Source organism: Berghia stephanieae, chromosome 5 (assembly GCF_034508935.2).
Source record: "Berghia stephanieae isolate SIO BIC M18660-M18661 chromosome 5, UCSD_Bste_1.3, whole genome shotgun sequence".
NCBI classification, from domain to species: Eukaryota; Metazoa; Mollusca; class Gastropoda; order Nudibranchia; family Aeolidiidae; genus Berghia; species Berghia stephanieae.
Window position 1 is genome coordinate 76679971 of NC_088364.1, and position 19476 is coordinate 76699446.

At 36.6% G+C, this 19476-nt stretch overlaps 1 protein-coding gene across 1 annotated transcript; it reads left to right on the forward strand.

Annotated features, from left to right (window-relative positions):
- The first annotated feature begins 2477 nt into the window (after nucleotides 1-2477).
- On the forward strand, nucleotides 2478-18863 carry LOC144973627 (structure-specific endonuclease subunit EME1-like). The gene is made up of 9 exons (XM_078916293.1): nucleotides 2478-2578; nucleotides 5503-5653; nucleotides 7087-7173; nucleotides 7901-8019; nucleotides 9300-9417; nucleotides 10459-10574; nucleotides 13792-13975; nucleotides 15516-15572; nucleotides 18482-18863. The coding sequence occupies exons 2-9, from the start codon at nucleotides 5504-5506 to the stop codon at nucleotides 18590-18592; spliced, it is 942 nt and encodes a 313-aa protein (XP_078772419.1). The 5' UTR covers nucleotides 2478-2578; nucleotide 5503; the 3' UTR covers nucleotides 18593-18863.
- Nucleotides 18864-19476: the final 613 nt, after the last annotated feature.

Here is a 19476-nt window from a genome sequence, read left to right on the forward strand (position 1 = left end):
GTTTTAGCACTTCTTCGTTCGTTTTGTGTGCAGTATACGATATTCTCTGCATCCTTCTCAAGCACCACATTTCAAAAGCTTCAATGTTCTTTTGTGTTTCTGCATTTGTAGTCCAGCTTTCGCATCCGTATAACAAGATTGGCCACACGTAGCACTTCAAGACTCGGAATCTAATCCCGAACGACATCTGTTTGTTTTTCAAAATGTTTCCCAGGTCCATGAAGGCCTGTTTGGCTTGAGACTACTATCTAGACTACTAGGCACTTAATTACTTAATAAATGAAGGGCTAAATCTGTGTCACAGTCACAGTTCTCCCATTCACCTGTGTGACCGCTAGTTATCGTTTGTGAGCTGCAGGCTAAAACCATGGCTTGGTTAAATTGAGATATCTCTGGTTTTTATTTACAGAATTGGATATATTAAATACCAAAATAAAGGGCATTGAACGCCCTATCATTTGGTACAATTACCGTTTCCCTCCTTAAATTCATTTAGAATATATTGTAATGGAAAGATAGCTTACTTTTAGTGGGCAAGAAAATCAAGCCGTTTATCATCATTCATGAAAAAATTCCCTTAAAACATAAATAATCATAAAATTCAATCATTTTCCTTTCCAATGATACCATTTTCAACTTTCAAAACTGCTTCCAGGATACCCTTTGAGCATTCCATAAAATCACACTCATTTCAAAATCTACCAAAGTAACGCCATTTCAGCTTGGACTGCCGTGGTCAGCGTCAGTCATTGGCTCCTAGCCTTGTGACGTCACAGTGTTTCAGGGGAATCCCCTTTCGTTTTTTCAGTCAGCTGGTGCCCAATTTTAGGCTGATTCCTATAGTAATTTTTGGGTGTTTTTAAGGCATAACAAATTGAATAACTCTGCTTCTATATAACCTAGAGACAAAATTCAAACGGTTTGATCATCGGAATGGTATACTGAATCATAGTAAACCAGATTTTATACTGTCATTTGAAAACTGAATTTTCATTTAAGTGCCTAGTACTACTGAATTAATTGGGACTTTAAAAATGGCTCAGCTTATTATTATAAATTATATTTATTATTATTATTATTATTATTATTATTATTTATTATTATTATTATTATTATTATTATTATTATTATTATTATTATTATTATTATATATTATTATTATTATTATTATTATTATTATTATTATTATTATTATTATTATTATTATTATTATTATTATTATTATTATTATTATTATTATTATTATTATTATTATTATTATTATTATTATTACTATTATTATTATTATTATCGTCATATACAAAGATACGTCTTTTTGCGGATGACAGCCTCCTGTAAAGAGTGATTCGGAGGGTTGAGGACGCAAGCATTCTTTAAGCTGACCTGAACGACTTGCAAAATTGGGAAACCGAGAATAGCATGTATGGAATTCCACCCTAAATGTCAAATCCTATAAGTGACAAGGGGGTGGGGGTGGGGAAGGGGGTGGAATTCTGATGCCATTGACCTATTTTGGTATAGTTTATGATATCTGACATTCAGCCTTCCAACTTCGCCATTGGTTGGCATAAAAGAGCCCCCTGCAAACGCAGCAAAAAGCGACTGGGCATAAATATTTAAATCCAATTCAGTGTAGGGTAGTTACGGCGAAGTGCTGCCGCGATTAATGGACAGCTATTGGATTATACACACACACACACACACACACACACACACACACAAACACACAACACATACTGACACACACACAAACACACAACACATACTGACACACACATAACACATACTGAAACACACACACACACACACACACAAATAACACATACTGACACATATATTCACTCTCACATATGCATACACACATATTATACGGTCTATGCAATCATTCAATATATTAAAATCACATTATTTTCTGTGCGCTCCCTCTAATAGAATGGCATTATATTTCTACCTAGGTACACACGATAGTAGGCCCAGTTCTGCTTACCGAACGCCATTATGGGCTTGATTTTTTAAAAATTGTAATGTACGTTATTGCGTTATTTTCAAAGTATTACCATACCTACAAAGGCACATATTAATTTGAGTTATCAGACCTGTAAATAGGACCACGTCGGTTACTATCAGGTTGTTTATGCATTCATGATAACGTATAAAATGCCAGGTTTCCATTACATCGGCATCGTTCAGTTCTATGTTACACTTTGGATTTGTCAATGTTTCAATATTGTATGAGTTGCTACCACAGCAATCACTTGCGATTTAATCGGGTTCCATCGTTCAGTTTGTTTGTAGATGGAATAGGTAATGACATTTTTATTTTTAAAATCAATTTTATTTTTATTTATTCCAAAATTCCAAAAAGGAATTAAAAAAAAAAAAAAAAAAAATTAAATTAAAAAAAATGCGAACTCGATCTTCTAAGCGTCCCATTGCGGCAACGCCTAATTTCCGGTTGATTTTTCAAAGTCTTCCCGTCTTCCGATTCTGAAGCGAAAGTAGGAGTATCTCAGACTCTCAGACCCAGTTTGTCGAGATCGATCTACAAAAGAATGCCCAATATAGTAGAGTAAACTAGGTGAATTTCACTCATAGTCTAGTTTTGCACAGTCTGGTGGGAAGTGGAAAGTTGGCGAGTTAGATCTGCAGTGTTTTCCCCCAAAATAATGAATAATGGGATCTGATGACTGATGATGATGAAGTTGATCATACTCATATTGCTTGATCCTTGCTTGATAGCCAATTTACTCAGCTCTTCCTCTCCTGCGTCATATTATATTCAATGTTATTTGAAAGAAATCTCAGAATCAGAAGACGAGCCGGTCCCAAGCCCAAAGCTAGCAATGTCTTGACTATTAGATAGACTAGCCATTGAGTACTACTATCTAGACTTCTTCTTCTTCTAGGTTCCATGCCTGGTCCAGGCTTCGGATACTGCATGAATTATCTCTCTCCATTCCTCCCTGTCTCTTGCCTTTTCAAACAGCTCTTGGATTGTTAGGCTGGTGAAGCCCTTCAGTTGGTCTATGAGTGTTTTTTCTTTGTCTCCCCCGGGCGCGTTTACCAGGTATTTTTCCACAACTTGCCAGGTATTCATTCTTATCTTTCCTTACTATGTGTCCGAAAAAGGATAGTTGTCGATCCACTATTAAGGGCATTAGTTTCCTTTGTTGGTATGTTTGTTTTAGCACTTCTTCGTTCGTTTTGTGTGCAGTATACGATATTCTCTGCATCCTTCTCAAGCACCACATTTCAAAAGCTTCAATGTTCTTTTGTGTTTCTGCATTTGTAGTCCAGCTTTCGCATCCGTATAACAAGATTGGCCACACGTAGCACTTCAAGACTCGGAATCTAATCCCGAACGACATCTGTTTGTTTTTCAAAATGTTTCCCAGGTCCATGAAGGCCTGTTTGGCTTGAGACTACTATCTAGACTACTAGGCACTTAATTACTTAATAAATGAAGGGCTAAATCTGTGTCACAGTCACAGTTCTCCCATTCACCTGTGTGACCGCTAGTTATCGTTTGTGAGCTGCAGGCTAAAACCATGGCTTGGTTAAATTGAGATATCTCTGGTTTTTATTTACAGAATTGGATATATTAAATACCAAAATAAAGGGCATTGAACGCCCTATCATTTGGTACAATTACCGTTTCCCTCCTTAAATTCATTTAGAATATATTGTAATGGAAAGATAGCTTACTTTTAGTGGGCAAGAAAATCAAGCCGTTTATCATCATTCATGAAAAAATTCCCTTAAAACATAAATAATCATAAAATTCAATCATTTTCCTTTCCAATGATACCATTTTCAACTTTCAAAACTGCTTCCAGGATACCCTTTGAGCATTCCATAAAATCACACTCATTTCAAAATCTACCAAAGTAACGCCATTTCAGCTTGGACTGCCGTGGTCAGCGTCAGTCATTGGCTCCTAGCCTTGTGACGTCACAGTGTTTCAGGGGAATCCCCTTTCGTTTTTTCAGTCAGCTGGTGCCCAATTTTAGGCTGATTCCTATAGTAATTTTTGGGTGTTTTTAAGGCATAACAAATTGAATAACTCTGCTTCTATATAACCTAGAGACAAAATTCAAACGGTTTGATCATCGGAATGGTATACTGAATCATAGTAAACCAGATTTTATACTGTCATTTGAAAACTGAATTTTCATTTAAGTGCCTAGTACTACTGAATTAATTGGGACTTTAAAAATGGCTCAGCTTATTATTATAAATTATATTATTATTATTATTATTATTATTATTATTATTATTATTATTATTATTATTATTATTATTATTATTATTATTATTATATATTATTATTATTATTATTATTATTATTATTATTATTATTATTATTATTATTTATTACTGTACTTGTACTCCCATCATCAAGTTTAACAACCCTGTTATGCCACGTTGGATCGCAGCCTTACCTATAGGGTTCATCTCGAAGGAGTTGCCCGAAAGATAGAGAAACGCAAAACAGTCTTCTGAGGAAGCTGGCCAAGCACTCCTGAGAACGTCCGCCCTGGCACTATGCTATTCCATCGCGGAGTATTGTGCTCCAGTGTGGGGTAGAAGCAGAAACGTTGAGAAGGTGGATGTAAAACTGCGCAAGTCAATGCAAATAGTGTCAGGAACGCTGGCAACAACTCCAAGAGAATGGGGCCTGATAATGGCAGTGATTCAGCTCCCCGATGTCCGGAGGGAGACGATTGCGGGAAACTGGCTGAGTAAGATCCGAAAGAGAGGGAATGGGGATACCCCTCTGAAGCGCATAATGGACGGCGCCCCCGTTTCGAGCCGAAATAAGTCCCGGCAACCCTTGTATGCAGCTTCCCTGACTACGGACAGATGCATATATACGAGATGGAAGTCGGTTTGGACGAATTCAATCCCTCGTGGGGGCGGGGACATACACTCCTCGAAGCTTGGTGAGAAGTTGCCAGCTTTGATACCAGTAAGAGGAGACACTGGGTGGCTGCGAATCGGCTTCGGTCGAGGAGCTGCCTAACAGCAAGTATGCTTCATCAGTGGGGACTTTCCACCTGTCCCACATGCACCCGATGTGGGAAAGAACCCGAAACGGCAGAGCATCTAGAGGAGGAGGGAAGGGATAGTGCCATAAAAATGATTTTAAGCGGAGTCTTCTCTAACTCTAGATTAAGTTATCAAGTCCTTTCTTGCTTTTCATTCATCCTATCCTAATCTCTTCAGACCTTGAATTCAAATTGTTTTCCTGTTTCACTGTAATGCATTCTGCCTTTTTTTTTTACAGGTGCTGAAATGAACTAAAGGTGTTGCAATTACCTTAAAACCCTTAAAGACAAACAAACATAATTCTGGTTTAAAATAAAACAATGCAAATTGTTTAAATTTACCAAAAGAATAAATGAAATGGCAAAATTTTCAGATTTGTCTTCAGTTGTATTACAAATCAAATGCAAAACTGACACAAAAATATTTTTGTCTCTCCCCCCCCCCCCCCCCCAGTATGTTAGTGTTTGTGGACCCATTGGCTGTGCCTGATGATGGAGACAAGGCAGTGTTTACTACTTGTCTGAGAGAAGGAGGTTTTACCTGTGACTTTGCCCCCCAACGAGTGGAGAGGACTATTTCGTGGTTTGCTAGCAACGGAGCAACCGTGAGTAGGATTCATCCTATTTGGACAATTTTGGCGTCCTTTTTTTTCTTTCTATGATTTAAGTAGTATTGTTTCCCATAAAATCCTAATTTTTTAACAAAGTTGCTCTCAAAAGTTATCTCATCTGTTTTTGTTTTTTCTCCTCTTCTTTAAGTGGACACATCTGCATTCACTAAAAATGATTGAGAGAATCTTACTTGAGAATATTATTTTAGATCTTTAAAAAGAAATTTCCAACTTTTCAAATCTGACACTTACGAGAGATAAATTGATTTATCGTCCAAACCTTTGTTTTATTGTGATCCAAATTTGACCAAACTTATAGGTACTTATAGATTTTTATCTCCCAAAGTGGATTTTATATCAGATGTTTTAGGAAATTTGAGGAAATATTTCTTAAAAAAAAAATTAATTTAAATTTTACCTCACACAACCCAGCAGCTAGCTATTACTATTAACAAGATAAGATTTTTATATCCAGAGTACAATGCAGAATTGTCTGACATTTTGTATTATCATTACAAGTGTGGGAAAAGAGAAAGACATTGGGCATGAAAAAAACAAAACAAAGCATATAAACTAGAGCACTTATAATAGCATGCTCAAAACGCTTTTATGAAGAATCTGTACAAAAGCAATGGAGTAAGGGACACGAAAAATGCATAGGTGGGAGGTGAATTCAAAGAAAGAGCTACAGATGAAGCAACTTCTTCTTTTTCTTCTTCTTCTTCTTCTTTTTCTTCTTCTTCTTCTTCTTTTTCTTCTTTTTCTTCTTCTTCTTCTTCTTCTTCTTCTTCTTCTTCTTCTTCTTCTTCTTCTTCTTCTTCTTCTTCTTCTTCTTCTTCTTCTTCTTCTTCTTCTTCTTCTTCTTCTTCTTCTTCTTCCTTCTCGGGCAAAATGTTTGCCTTTTGCTCATTGTACTTTGTACAGTACTGTAAATCATTGTGTTCCCCTCTTTACATTCACAAATGTCCATTTCTCCAATCTTAAATGCTTTGATGAACATGTGGTGTTGGAGACGATTATGTCCGCAGCGAAGTCTGAAAATGGTTGAATCTGAATCTGAATTCCTTTAATATCCACCTTCACATATGAAGACCTTGACATAAAAACAAGATGGGAAAATTTTCCACCAGTTTACTTTTTATTATACTTAGAGATGATTTCCAGCACAGGTTCTCAATGATCCTCTTCGCTGGACTCAGGTGTCATCTTTGTTTCTTCCGGTTGCAGATTACCGTGGAGACAGAATGTGATGCTAGCCTTGTTATCATAGAAGATTTCTTGGTTTTTCCAATAGCTATCCAGTTTGTTTTTGAATGAGTTAAAAGTGAATTAGCACTGACAACTTTCTCTGGTAGACTGTTCCACACTTGAGCCACTCTAACACAGAAACTATTATTATTATTATTATTTAAATTTGTTATTCACAGGCAGATGTCAAAGCTGATATTGAGTCGGAATCCCTAGTCGTGCTCTGTGCTGTGGATGCTGTCAAGATGGTAAAAGCTTACCATCAAGTGAGTTATAGGAATGTCATTCAATCATTGATTGATAGGCTACATTTATCTAAAGAGGGCTCTTTTGTGTGAGATTGTGACCTTACACAGACTTGACACTTATATATATATATATATATATATATATACAAATTTAATGGGTAATTGTAATTCACTGCCTCAAATTGATATTATGCCAGGGTTATACAGTGCAGCATGAATATCTCGACACGCAAATCTCGAAATCATGGAAATCTCAAACAAGTCTCAATTCCCCGTTATAGTCCCTCTGTTTTCATAGTTATGACAACATGAAATTCTCGAACTTGTGTTGTCTTCTGGCACTTTCCTATCCATTTCATTTCTTGTTATTATCAACATCAGTGCATGCTCCATTCACTTTTCTGAAATTGATTCCAATTTGGTACTCTAAGTGGCTCAATTGTAAGAAAGAAGCTTTCATTCAAGTCACAAAAAATAGGCTTGTTTTAAATCTGAGCAAGGTCAGTTTATTTTTGTCCTAAGTAAACATAGCTGTGGTTAGATGGCTGGGTCAGCAAAATTTGTTGGAAGTTACTTTGTGATAGTTTGACTGTCAGTCTATCCGAAGGGTAGCTAATAGTCATTTTTTAAACTGTCCGTTCAACACTCCAAAGACAATTTTGAATTCTGGCTCCATGGGCCTTATGGCTCTCAAAAAGTTTGACTTTGACTTTGACCATACAAGACTTTCTTTTTCCTTCCACAGCAAAAGTCAGAGCCCTTGACAGATGATATCACCTTGTCAGAATGGGTGTTGTCACTTCAAGCAGCCATGCCAGGCATAAACTTGACCATTTTTGTGGTGGGGATGGACAAGTACTATAGGTCTGTACTCTCACTGTTGGGAAATCCTTTTTTTTAAAAATGGGGGCTATGTGGTCTAGTGGCATGACACTAGCTTTCCGATCGGAAGGTCCTGGGTTCGAGCCTCGCGCTCGGCGCATAGCTGAGTCCTTGGAAAAGGCTCTTTACTCACATTCTCTCACCGTACTCAGGTGTAAAATGAGTACCTGGCCGTTAAACAGCATTGTCTTTGTCAGAAAAATTGTAATTTCGCCTAACAGGCGTCATGTCCCGTCCTGCATGTTAAATGTTGCTGTTGACCAGGGACCCCTTGTAAAGCGCTTTGAGCACATTTAGTGGATATTGCGCTATATAAAGCTCAAAAAAAAAAAAAAAAAAAGTTGTATAGATGGCTTATATTTATATTTAAAAAAATTCTCTCTATTCATCCCCAAGAGGCATTTGTCTTTAGGATCTATTCCAAGGGAAGGTTGGAATAATCCAGATGTTAGTGTTAGCCCTAGTGCAGTGCTGCAAAGTGATCTAGGGTGAGGTAACTTGCTCAAGAACACACAGCATGGCGGGTAATCGAACTTGGTACCTTTCTGCATTTGGGTACGGATCAAAACCCATACCGCTGAGCTACGCTGCCTCTAGACATTGCATTTACAACCAGAATACCTTCATTCAAGTCACCCCCTTCACAAATATATTAAGTTCTCCATGAGGAGCCGTCGCCTTATATCTAAAAAAAACAAAGACAACAAGTCACCTTAATTCATCTTTGCCACTTGGTGTTCGAATTTTTAACGTGCAACACAACTGTGATTTAAATTAAATACTATCTTTTAAATATACACACACAAGTTCGGACTAAAGGCGAGAGGTATGGCCTATCTCAATTTATCAAATTAATATATAAAGTGTTACTATTGGTTCTTGGTTGTATATTTTTACATTTTTGTGCATTTGCATATATATATATATATATATAATATTATATATATATATATATATATATATATATATAAAATAATATATATATATATATATATATATATATATATATATATATATATATATATATATATATATATATATATATATATGATATATGCAAATGCACAAAAATGTAAAAATATACAACTAAGAATATACATATATAATATATATATATATATATATATATATATATATATATATATATATATATATATATATATATATATATATATATATATATATATATATAAATTGTCACAATGGAAGAAGGGATCTCTTATGCCTTCAACTGACTATTTTTTTTCATGTCCACATCGTAGTAACCAAAAGTTATCAAAGCAAAGAACGTACAGAGAGAAAGTGACTGGAAAACCAGCAAAAGGAAAGAAAAAGGGCAACCTACCTGAGATGACTATTACGTGTGAAGAAATGGAAGAGGCAGGTGGCTTTTGCTTTACGATAATGATTTTTTGTTTGAAAAATTGTTTCCTATAAATAATATGATATTTTTATTTTAAAATAACTAATTTTTCAGTTAGTAAGAAGCAGCAAGTTCCTGCAACATAATTCGTTCCTATCTAAATAGCAACATGCAATCATCACTGCCTGGGTGGGGATCCGGACCTCCCATAGTGGGCAGGGAGGCACATGCTGTGTCTTCTATCCCCCCATACCCGTTTTCCAATTGTTTCCAATCGTTGTCTTGGAATGAGATAACTTAGTTTTGTCCTGACCCTGGCCGGAGTTCCTTGGCTGGGAGGGAAACAGTCGAATGTATAGTTATAGTTTTGGGAGATGATATTTTTTTCCTTGTAAATCATCTCTCTGTTATGCATTGTATTATGTTTAGTTTACATATTATATTATATGATTTGTAAACATTTGAGTGTATTCTTCTTAGTTGGGACCTGTGCTTGTGTCTTGATGAGACTTTTAGGTGATCTCAAACTAAGTACTTTGACGGTGTGCTCTTGGAATCTACATCTGTTCCCTATTTGAACCTATTCCCCTTTGTCTCACCTTTTCTTTTGTGCTTTAATTGTAATTCTAGAACTTTTTACTATACCTTTTTTCCTTTTTACTCGCGCTGATATAACCTTAATGTGTTGCAAGCACCGTAAAACCCTTTAAAAAAAAAAACAAAAAACCATAATCATCACTGCTTGTTTAATCGGTTAACTTCCTTATGATGGAAAAACTTGTATTTAAAAATTTGGCCAGAAATCTTGTCCTCCAAATATCGATTGATATAAATGACCGTCATCTCGTCAAAAACTCTCAAACCTGGGACTTCATGAAGAGTATAGCAGTTACTGGTTAAAGCTACAGAAATCAGGATAAATTCTAAGCTTTTTGGCTTTAATGGAACACTTTTTAAATTACATTGTCATTTGTATCAATGTCTTATTGCACGTTTCCCTTTTTTTTTCCATTCATATTTCGTCTGTCTTTTCACCTCCTTTCATTATTTTCATCCAGGTCGTTGTAGATGTCCAATTATTGACAGGGTGTGTTCTCCAACACGTGGATGACTACAGCCAAATGGCACACGAGTTGCTCAGATTCTCCAAGGCAGTCTTGGACAAAAACAAGAAGTACATTAAAATATGCTTTATTCAATTGTGACCCTTCGCCTCAAAACGGTATTAAGTTGGGATGGTTAAGATGTTGAAAATTGAATTTATAGCCAGAAATATCAGACTTGTGTTGAGTTTGTATAATTTATTGAGGAGAATGGATTCCATATTTTAGGGAGCAAATGCCAACAATTTATAATTTTGACCAGTTTAACACTTAATTCGGCTTTTAAGCATCGACATAATACCGTTTTGAGACGATGGGTCACAATGGTGTATTTCTTTGCCATTTATTTTTAAAAATTTATTTCTTTTCTCACTTCTTTTCTGCTGTTCTCTCATTCGTTTTTATTTCCCTTTTTAAAATTCAAGCATTCTGTTTATTGAGAAAGATTTTCCAATACAGACAGCCAGGGCAGAATATTTGGTTAAATATGGAGAACAATTTCGAGGAAAACCACTTATATAACACTACAGGTTACGATCGACTAAGTTCTGCCTCATTTGGATAACTTCAAACCTTTTGAGTCCTAGCACACTTACAATATCGGGGGTCCTAAAAGCTCACTTGGTAGAGCACTCGCTTCACATGCAAAAGGGACCAAGATCAATTCCAGGTGCAGTCGAGATTTTTTTTCTGACACCCCTGTCCACTCAGCAGTGAATGGGTCCGATTTAAAGGATGGCAAGCAATTGCTATTGTCCATTTCATGCAATAGAAAGCGGGATAACCTTCTGCTCCACGGCCTATGGCTCTGAAGGACTACACATACAGTATCTGTCACAACCTATATCTTGTTACTTATTAGATAGAATCGTGGAGGGTAAAGTATGGAATTACCCAAGAACTCAGTGCTTGAGCCAGACTATGCATTCAGGATGTATAACATACATGCCGAATCTTACGAGTTTTTCGTAATTTTACCAATTTTAGACAAATTTCATGACCAAATTCGAAATTTTATGGAAAATTACGCATTTTTAATTCTTAGTAATACTTAAGAAGAAGAAGAAGAAGAAGAAGAAGAAGAAGAAGAAGAAGAAGAAGAAGAAGAAGAAGAAGAAGAGAAGAAAGAAGAAGAAAGAAAAAGAAGAAGAAGAAGAAGAAAGAAGAAGAAGAAGAAGAAGAAGAAGAAGAAGAAGAAGAAGAAGAAGAAGAAGAAGAAGAAGAAGAAGAAAGAAGAAGAAGAAGAAGAAGAAGAAGAAGAAGAAGAAGAAGAAGAAGAAGAAGAAGAAGAAAGAAGAAGAAGAAGAAGAAGAAGAAGAGAAGAAAGAAGAAGAAGAAGAAGAAGAAGAAGAAGAAGAAGAAGAAGAAGAAGAAGAAGAAGAAGAAGAAGAAGAAGAAGAAAAGAAGAAGAAGAAAGAAGAAGAAGAAAGAAGAAGAAGAAGAAGAAAAGAGAAGAAGAAGAAGAAGAAGAGAAGAAGAAGAAAAGAAGAAGAAGAAGAAGAAGGAAAAGAAGAAGAAGAAGAAGAAGAAGAAGAAGAAGAAAGAAGAAGAGGAAGAAGAAGAAGAAGAAGAAGAAGAAGAAAGAAAGAAGAAGAAGAAGAAGAAGAAGAAGAAGAAGAGAAGAAGAAGAAGAAGAAGAAGAAGAAGAAGAAGAAGAAGAAAGAAGAAGAAGAAGAAGAAGAAGAAGAAGAAGAAGAAGAAGAAGAAGAAGAAGAAGAAGAAGAAGAAGAAGAAGAAGAAGAAGAAAAGAAAGAAGAAGAAGAAGAAGAAGAAGAAGAAGAAGAAGAAGAAGAAGAAAGAAGAAAGAGAAGAAGAAGAAGAAGAAGAAGAAGAAGAAGAAGAAGAAGAAGAAGAAGAAGAAGAAGAAGAAGAAGAAGAAGAAGAAGAAGAAGAAGAAGAAGAAGAAGAAGAAGAAGAAGAAGAAGAAGAAGAAGAAGAAGAAGAAGAAGAAGAAGAAGAAGAAGAAGAAGAAAGAAGAAGAAGAAGAAGAAGAAGAAGAAGAAGAAGAAGAAGAAGAAGAAGAAGAAGAAGAAGAAGAAGAAGAAGAAGAAGAAGAAGAAGAAGAGAAGAAGAGAAGAAGAAGAAGAAGAAGAAGAGAAGAAGAAGAAGAAGAAGAAGAAAAGAAGAAGAAGAAAAGAAGAAGAAGAAGAAGAAGAAGAAGAAAAGAAGAAAAGAAGAAAGAAGAAGAACGAGAATAAGAAGTAAGAGAAGAAGAATAAGAAAGAAGAAGAAGAAATAAAAGTAAGAAGAAGAAGAAAAGAAGAGAGAAGTAAGATAAGAAAAAGAAAAGAGAAGAAAGAAAAGATAATAATACTACTAACTATACTACATATATATACTACTACTTTACTACTACTACTACATACTACTACTATACTACTATAAATAATGATAATAATAATAATAATAATGATAATAATAATAAATAAAATAATAATAATAATATAATAATAATAATAATAATAATATAATAATAATGTGGTTCATACACAATTTCAGAAATTATGAATTTCCTTGTCAAATTACTAAAATGACATTAAATGACTAAATATGAAGTTTTCAATTGGCAAGTCTGGTAAAGCATTTTCCTACATTTAAGGATGTAAAGAGCGAGGATGGATGATCTATTGACAAACAGCATTTATATAGGCTTGAAAATAAGAGGTTATCACTCTGATCAGTTGTTCAATGGTATGTATCCAGTCCTCGAGAAAACTGGTTTCACACTTCCAAGGAGATTGGAACCAGTATTTTGACATATTGTTATTCAAGTGCTTGGATGGCTTGTTGCCTGATAAATATCTCTCAAACCTCATTGAACTGTATGTCCTGCAGCGATCGCTTCGATTGTTGATGACCTCCAACTGAAATCACTACGCTGTAGGGTCAAGGCTGGGGAACGCGTCTTTCAGTTTCAGCATTATGGTCCAACAAGGCTGTGGAAATCTCTACCATATGAGAAACGTTCGTCGTTTTCAATAGAGGATTTTAAGCGGCCAATGAAAACATTTTTATTCAGACAGGCTCTCTTTTAATTATGTGTATAATTAGCGTTGTTTGTGTACTGTGTTAGCGCTGAATCTTTGTTATAATGCGTCCAGAGCCCTTCAGATGAAGGGATGTTTGGTTTATTACTATAAATCTATACCACTATCGTTCTTCTTCTTCTTCTTCTTCTTCTTCTTCTTCTTCTTCTTCTTCTTCTTCTTCTTCTTCTTCTTCTTCTTCTTCTTCTTCTTCTTCTTATTATTATTATCAATAATCCCTATTACACTTCTTGTCTGGCAGGAAGAATCGCTTGGAAAGCGGCTTTTCATTCACAGACTCCAATGGGCCAGGCCTGAGTGTTTCGAAGACTGGAGAGGGTTTGGTCAAGGTGTGGAAAAGACAGTTGATGCAGTTCAATAACCTTGGGGCTGACATGGCAGAGGCTTTGGTCTCCTCTTTCCCATCACCCTTGGCCCTAACGGAGGTTTGTCATCTTTATTTTTCGAACTGGGTGGGGATCCTGACCTCCCATAGTGGGCAGGGAGGTACATTCTGTGTCTTCTATCCCCCCATACCCGTTTTCCAATTGTTTCCTGTCATTGTCTTAGAATGAGATTACTTAGTTCTGTCTTGATCCTTGCCGGAGTTCCTTGGCTGGGAGGGAAACAGTCGAATGTATAGTTATAGTTTTGGGAGATATTTTTTTCCTTGTAAATCATCTCTCTGTTATGCATTTTATTATGTTTAGTTTACATATTATATTATATGATTTGTAAACATTTGAGTGTATTCCTCTTAGTTGGGACCTGTGCTTGTGTCTGGATGAGACTTTTAGGTGATCTCAAACTAAGTACTTTGACAGTGTGCTCTTGGAATCTACACCTGTTCCCTATTTGAACCAATTCCCCTTTGTCTTACTGTTTGTCTTAACACAAAACTACAGAAATTCTTTCTTCATTAGAACTATCTCGGAGTGGAATGGGCTGGATGAACTGGTCATCATGGCACCACACCTAAACGATTTCAAGGCCCGACTGACATGGGCCCGCGCCCAATGAGGACGCCGCTGAAATACAAACAGACCATTGGTTTCTTCAGCGCCAACCATACAGATACAGATACAGATACCTTTTCTTTTGTGCTTTAATTGTAATTCTAGAACTTTTTACCATCCATTTTCTTCCTTTTTACCGGCGCTGATAAGACCTTAATGTGTTGCAAGCGCCGTAAAACCCTTAAAAACAAACAAAACATATTTTTCGAAATGTTTTGAGTTTTTGGTTTTCTTTCTCATTCTCTCTGTGTTATACTCTCTCTCTCTGCCCCCTCCCTCCCTTACAGTCCACAATTCTCCCTCTCTCTTCCCACCCCTCTCTCTCTCTCTCTACCCCCCCACCCACCTCTCTTTGTATGTCTGTCTGCCTCTCTCTCTTTATCTCTCTCTTTCTGTCTCTTGTCTATGTTCTGGAATGAGACGAATTGGGTGATTTACTCAGGCCCTGGTTTGGACCGTGACTATTATATTGCCATTTTCAGGTCCAAATAACATTTCATTGAAGGTCCTGCCAGGCTATCTAAATCTAAATGCAAAACATTTGTTATAGACAAGCATATCTTTATCGATACCTACTTAATAATTTTATATGTTTTTATTGAAAGCAAATTGCTTTCATCCACAAGAGTAAAGAAGAAAGTTGAAACAGATGTGTCAATATCTGTTGTGTAGTTACTGATTTGTAGCGTGTCATCGTTACAAATATTTCTAGCTTGGCACAGCATTATGGTCTTTGTTTCATTTTCATACCCTGAAGCTACTGAGTTCGATTCTCCCACGCCACTCTGTATGACCATGGGTTGGCCATTCACTTTACTCACTTTGACTTTGAGGCGCTGCACTGTGGCTGAAGTCTGGATTATCCCAGTCTTCATTTGGAGTGGACCCTAAAGAAAAATTTCCCTTTGGGATGTATTTCTTTCTTTCTTTCTTTATCTTTGTTAATTAATGTGTCTTACGTCATTCACAGACTTGTTCCAGATGTTACAACCAATCTGATGTGGAGAGGGCCATTGGAGACATCAATGTATGTACATGAGTTTGGTCAAGATTTCTTCCAGGTTCCTCGCTGTAGATCATCTTTTAGTGAGAGATCTTTTAGCCAGTCGGCACCCGTCTTATGGAACCAACTGCCTTCATCCCTCAAAAAATGTCTGACATTTGAAAATTTTAAAAAGAAACTTAAAACACATCTCTTTAGGAAATCATTTGATGTTTAACATTTCTATTAGGCCTACATATTATAGACATCCTAAATTTTCATCTTGTAGCACAGAGCGTGGTAATTAAATTACAAATTGATTAATGCTATTCCAATATGATAGATTTTATGCTTAAATTATCAATTTATTGTTGTGTTTTATTTGCATTGTAAAGCGCCTCTGAGCACATTGTGGATCCAGGCGCTATATAAATTCATTCATTCATTCATTCATTCATTTGAAAATGGGAAGAGGGGAGATTAACACAGATTGTTATTGGAAAAAGGGAAGAGGGGAGATTAACACAGATTGTTATTGGAAAAAGGGAAGAGGGGAGATTAACACAGATTGTTATTTGAAAATGGGAAGAGGGGAGATTAACACAGTTTGTTATTTGAAAATGGGAAGAGGGGAGATTAACACAGATTGTTATTTGAAAATGGGAAGAGGGGAGATTAACACAGATTGTTATTTGAAAATGGGAAGAGGGGAGATTAACACAGATTGTTATTTGAAAATGGGAAGAGGGAGATTAACACAGATTGTTATTTGAAAATGGGAAGAGGGGAGATTAACACAGATTGTTATTTGAAAATGGGAAGAGGGGAGATTAACACAGATTGTTATTTGAAAATGGGAAGAGGGGAGATTAACACAGTTTGTTATTTGAAAATGGGAAGAGGGGAGATTAACACAGATTGTTATATGAAAATGGGAAGAGGGGAGATTACCACAGATTGTTATTTGAAAATGGGAAGAGGGGAGATTAACACAGATTGTTATTTGAAAATGGGAAGAGGGGAGATTAACACAGATTGTTATTTGAAAATGGGAAGAGGGGAGATTAACACAGATTGTTATTTGAAAATGGGAAGAGGGGAGATTAACACAGATTGTTATTTGAAAATGGGAAGAGGGGAGATTAACACAGTTTGTTATTTGAAAATGGGAAGAGGGGAGATTAACACAGATTGTTATATGAAAATGGGAAGAGGGGGGATTACCACAGATTGTTATTTGAAGATGGGAAGAGGGGAGATTAACACAGATTGTTATTTGAAAATGGGAAGAGGGGAGATTAACACAGATTGTTATTTGAAAATGGGAAGAGGGGAGATTAACACAGATTGTTATTTGAAAATGGGAAGAGGGAGATTAACACAGATTGTTATTTGAAAATGGGAAGAGGGGAGATTAACACAGTTTGTTATTTGAAAATGGGAAGAGGGAGATTAACACAGATTGTTATATGAAAATGGGAAGAGGGGGGATTACCACAGATTGTTATTTGAAGATGGGAAGAGGGAGATTAACACAGATTGTTATTTGAAAATGGGAAGAGGGGAGATTAACACAGATTGTTATTTGAAAATGGGAAGAGGGGAGATTAACACAGATTGTTATTTGAAAATGGGAAGAGGGGAGATTAACACAGATTGTTATTTGAAAATGGGAAGAGGGGAGATTAACACAGATTGTTATTTGAAAATGGGAAGAGGGGAGATTAACACAGATTGTTATTTGAAAATGGGAAGAGGGGAGATTAACACAGATTGTTATTTGAAAATGGGAAGAGGGGAGATTAACACAGATTGTTATTTGAAAATGGGAAGCTGGGAGATTAACACAAAACATAACAATAACAATTTATTTATATAGAGGGCATCAATCACTAAGTGCTTTGATTACTTAAAATATATTACATACAGCAACACGCTTTCGACAAATTCACAGGTTCAAGGAACAAGGACAGAATTCTTAAATCAAGTCCCTCATTGTTTTAGAAAATTTTTCACAGCATCCACAAATGGTTTCACGGTTTTGACGAACTTAACTGAGACTTAGGGCCAATACACCTGTCACACCTACACACAGAGAAAGAGAGGGAGAGAGAGAGAGAGAGAGAGAGAGAGAGAGAGAGAGAGAGAGAGAGAGATTACTTAAAATATATTACATACAGCAACACGCTTTCGACAAATTCACAGGTTCAAGGAACAAGGACAGAATTCTTAAATCAAGTCCCTCATTGTTTTAGAAAATTTTTCACAGCATCCACAAATGGTTTCACGGTTTTGACGAACTTAACTGAGACTTAGGGCCAATACACCTGTCACACCTACACACAGAGAAAAGAGGAGGGAGAGAGAGAGAGAGAGAGAGAGAGAGAGAGAGAGAGAGAGAGAGAGAGAGAGAGAGAGAGAAGAGAGAGAGAGAGAGAGAGAGGAGGGAGGGGGGAGAGGAGGGAGAGAGAGGTGAGAGAGAGAGAGAGAGAGAGAGAGAGAGAGAGAGGAGAGAGAGAGGGAGAGAGGGAGGGAGAGGAGAGAGAGGAGAGGGAGAGAGAGAGGGAGGAGAGGGGGGGGGAGGGGGGGGGGGGGGGGGGGGGGGGGGAGGGGGAGGGGGGAGGAGAGGGAGGGGGAGGGGGGAGAGAGAGAGCAAATTGCGTTGTGCCGTAGCCTTCGTGAACTTATAGCCTGAAACCGACCAAATAAATCAAGTCATAAATCAAGACGACGATCAGCAAAAAAAAAAAGTTGATTCCTGTGAGTTGTATCCAATTGCTCAACCAATGGAATCATTTATTAACTTGAGCACCACTAACTACAACTCGCTTTTCATTTTTAAAAAATTGTAATCACTGTTTGTAATGTGAGTGACATAATTTTTGGTCAGTCTCTGGCATCTGACCCGAAACAATCAGACCCACAATTTCTTCTTTACTTCAATTGTGTTTCAGGTTAGGAGAGGAACCAGCATTGTAGCAACCAACAGACGAATAGGCAAAGAACAGTCCAGAAGAATTCACTCATTCATGACATCCACAGACCCAGACCAAGTCATCAAGTAGATGTTTGTTGATTGACTTCATGGAATATCCTGGGGATTTCGAATCTCATTGTGAAACAAAACATGGGAGCATGGATCAGACTGTAAATCCTTATTTTGTTTCGTCTCTTTTTGCCATATATTTTTCATGGTGTCTCCTCAGTGAAGTGGAGAAGAGGGTCGTACATCAAGTTGAAGAAAATAATGTACGGTATATGTTTTATTTTCCATGACATCAGTTTTGTGGCATTAATGAAGTTGATTCATGTGGAAATAAAATTATTTAATCAATATTAATGTGTGGCTTATAATTTTGCTGGTTACTTTTAAAAGTTTAACTATAACCTTCAGATTAGATGAGATAGAGCTCTTGTTTGTGCCTGTGTTTGTTACGAGTCAAAGACCATACGCCTTGGCCATGTAACTGCATGGGAAAAAATGATACCTCTCACACACACACACACCAAACCCCCCCCCCCCCCCCCCCTCAAAACAACGAAAAAAACCCCCAAAAAACAAACAAAACACTCAAACAAGCGACAATCAAATGTTTCCCTCATTGAAGATGACTTCATTATTCGTCTTTGCAAAACTAAATACTAAATGGTTTCATTCCAGCTCAAAGACAGAAAGCTGCCTAATAAAAACCTCCCAAACCATTATCAGTACAGGAGGCCTGACAGTGACAATTTCCTCCCTCCAAGCACCTACAGATCTAAAGACACATTCCAAACGGTGGAATCTCTTTTTATACCCAAACTGATACTGGTGCCAATTGAACACAATCATAGCACAGGTTCTTGCAAGATATTGTTCCTGACCTGTTACTGTTATGAAGAGATTTAACTGTATTTGAAGGAAGTAACATGGCTCAGTCGTATTCGTATCTTGTTTATTGCTTTATAC

Coding starts and splice junctions, on each gene's coding strand:
- LOC144973627 (XM_078916293.1), top strand. CDS start 5,504: ATGTTAGTGTTTGTGGACCCATTGGCTGTGCCTGATGATGGAGACAAG. Junction 7,174..7,900: donor TGGTAAAAGCTTACCATCAA/GTGAGTTATAGG, acceptor TTCCTTCCACAG/CAAAAGTCAGAGCCCTTGAC. Junction 15,573..18,481: donor GGGCCATTGGAGACATCAAT/GTATGTACATGA, acceptor ATTGTGTTTCAG/GTTAGGAGAGGAACCAGCAT.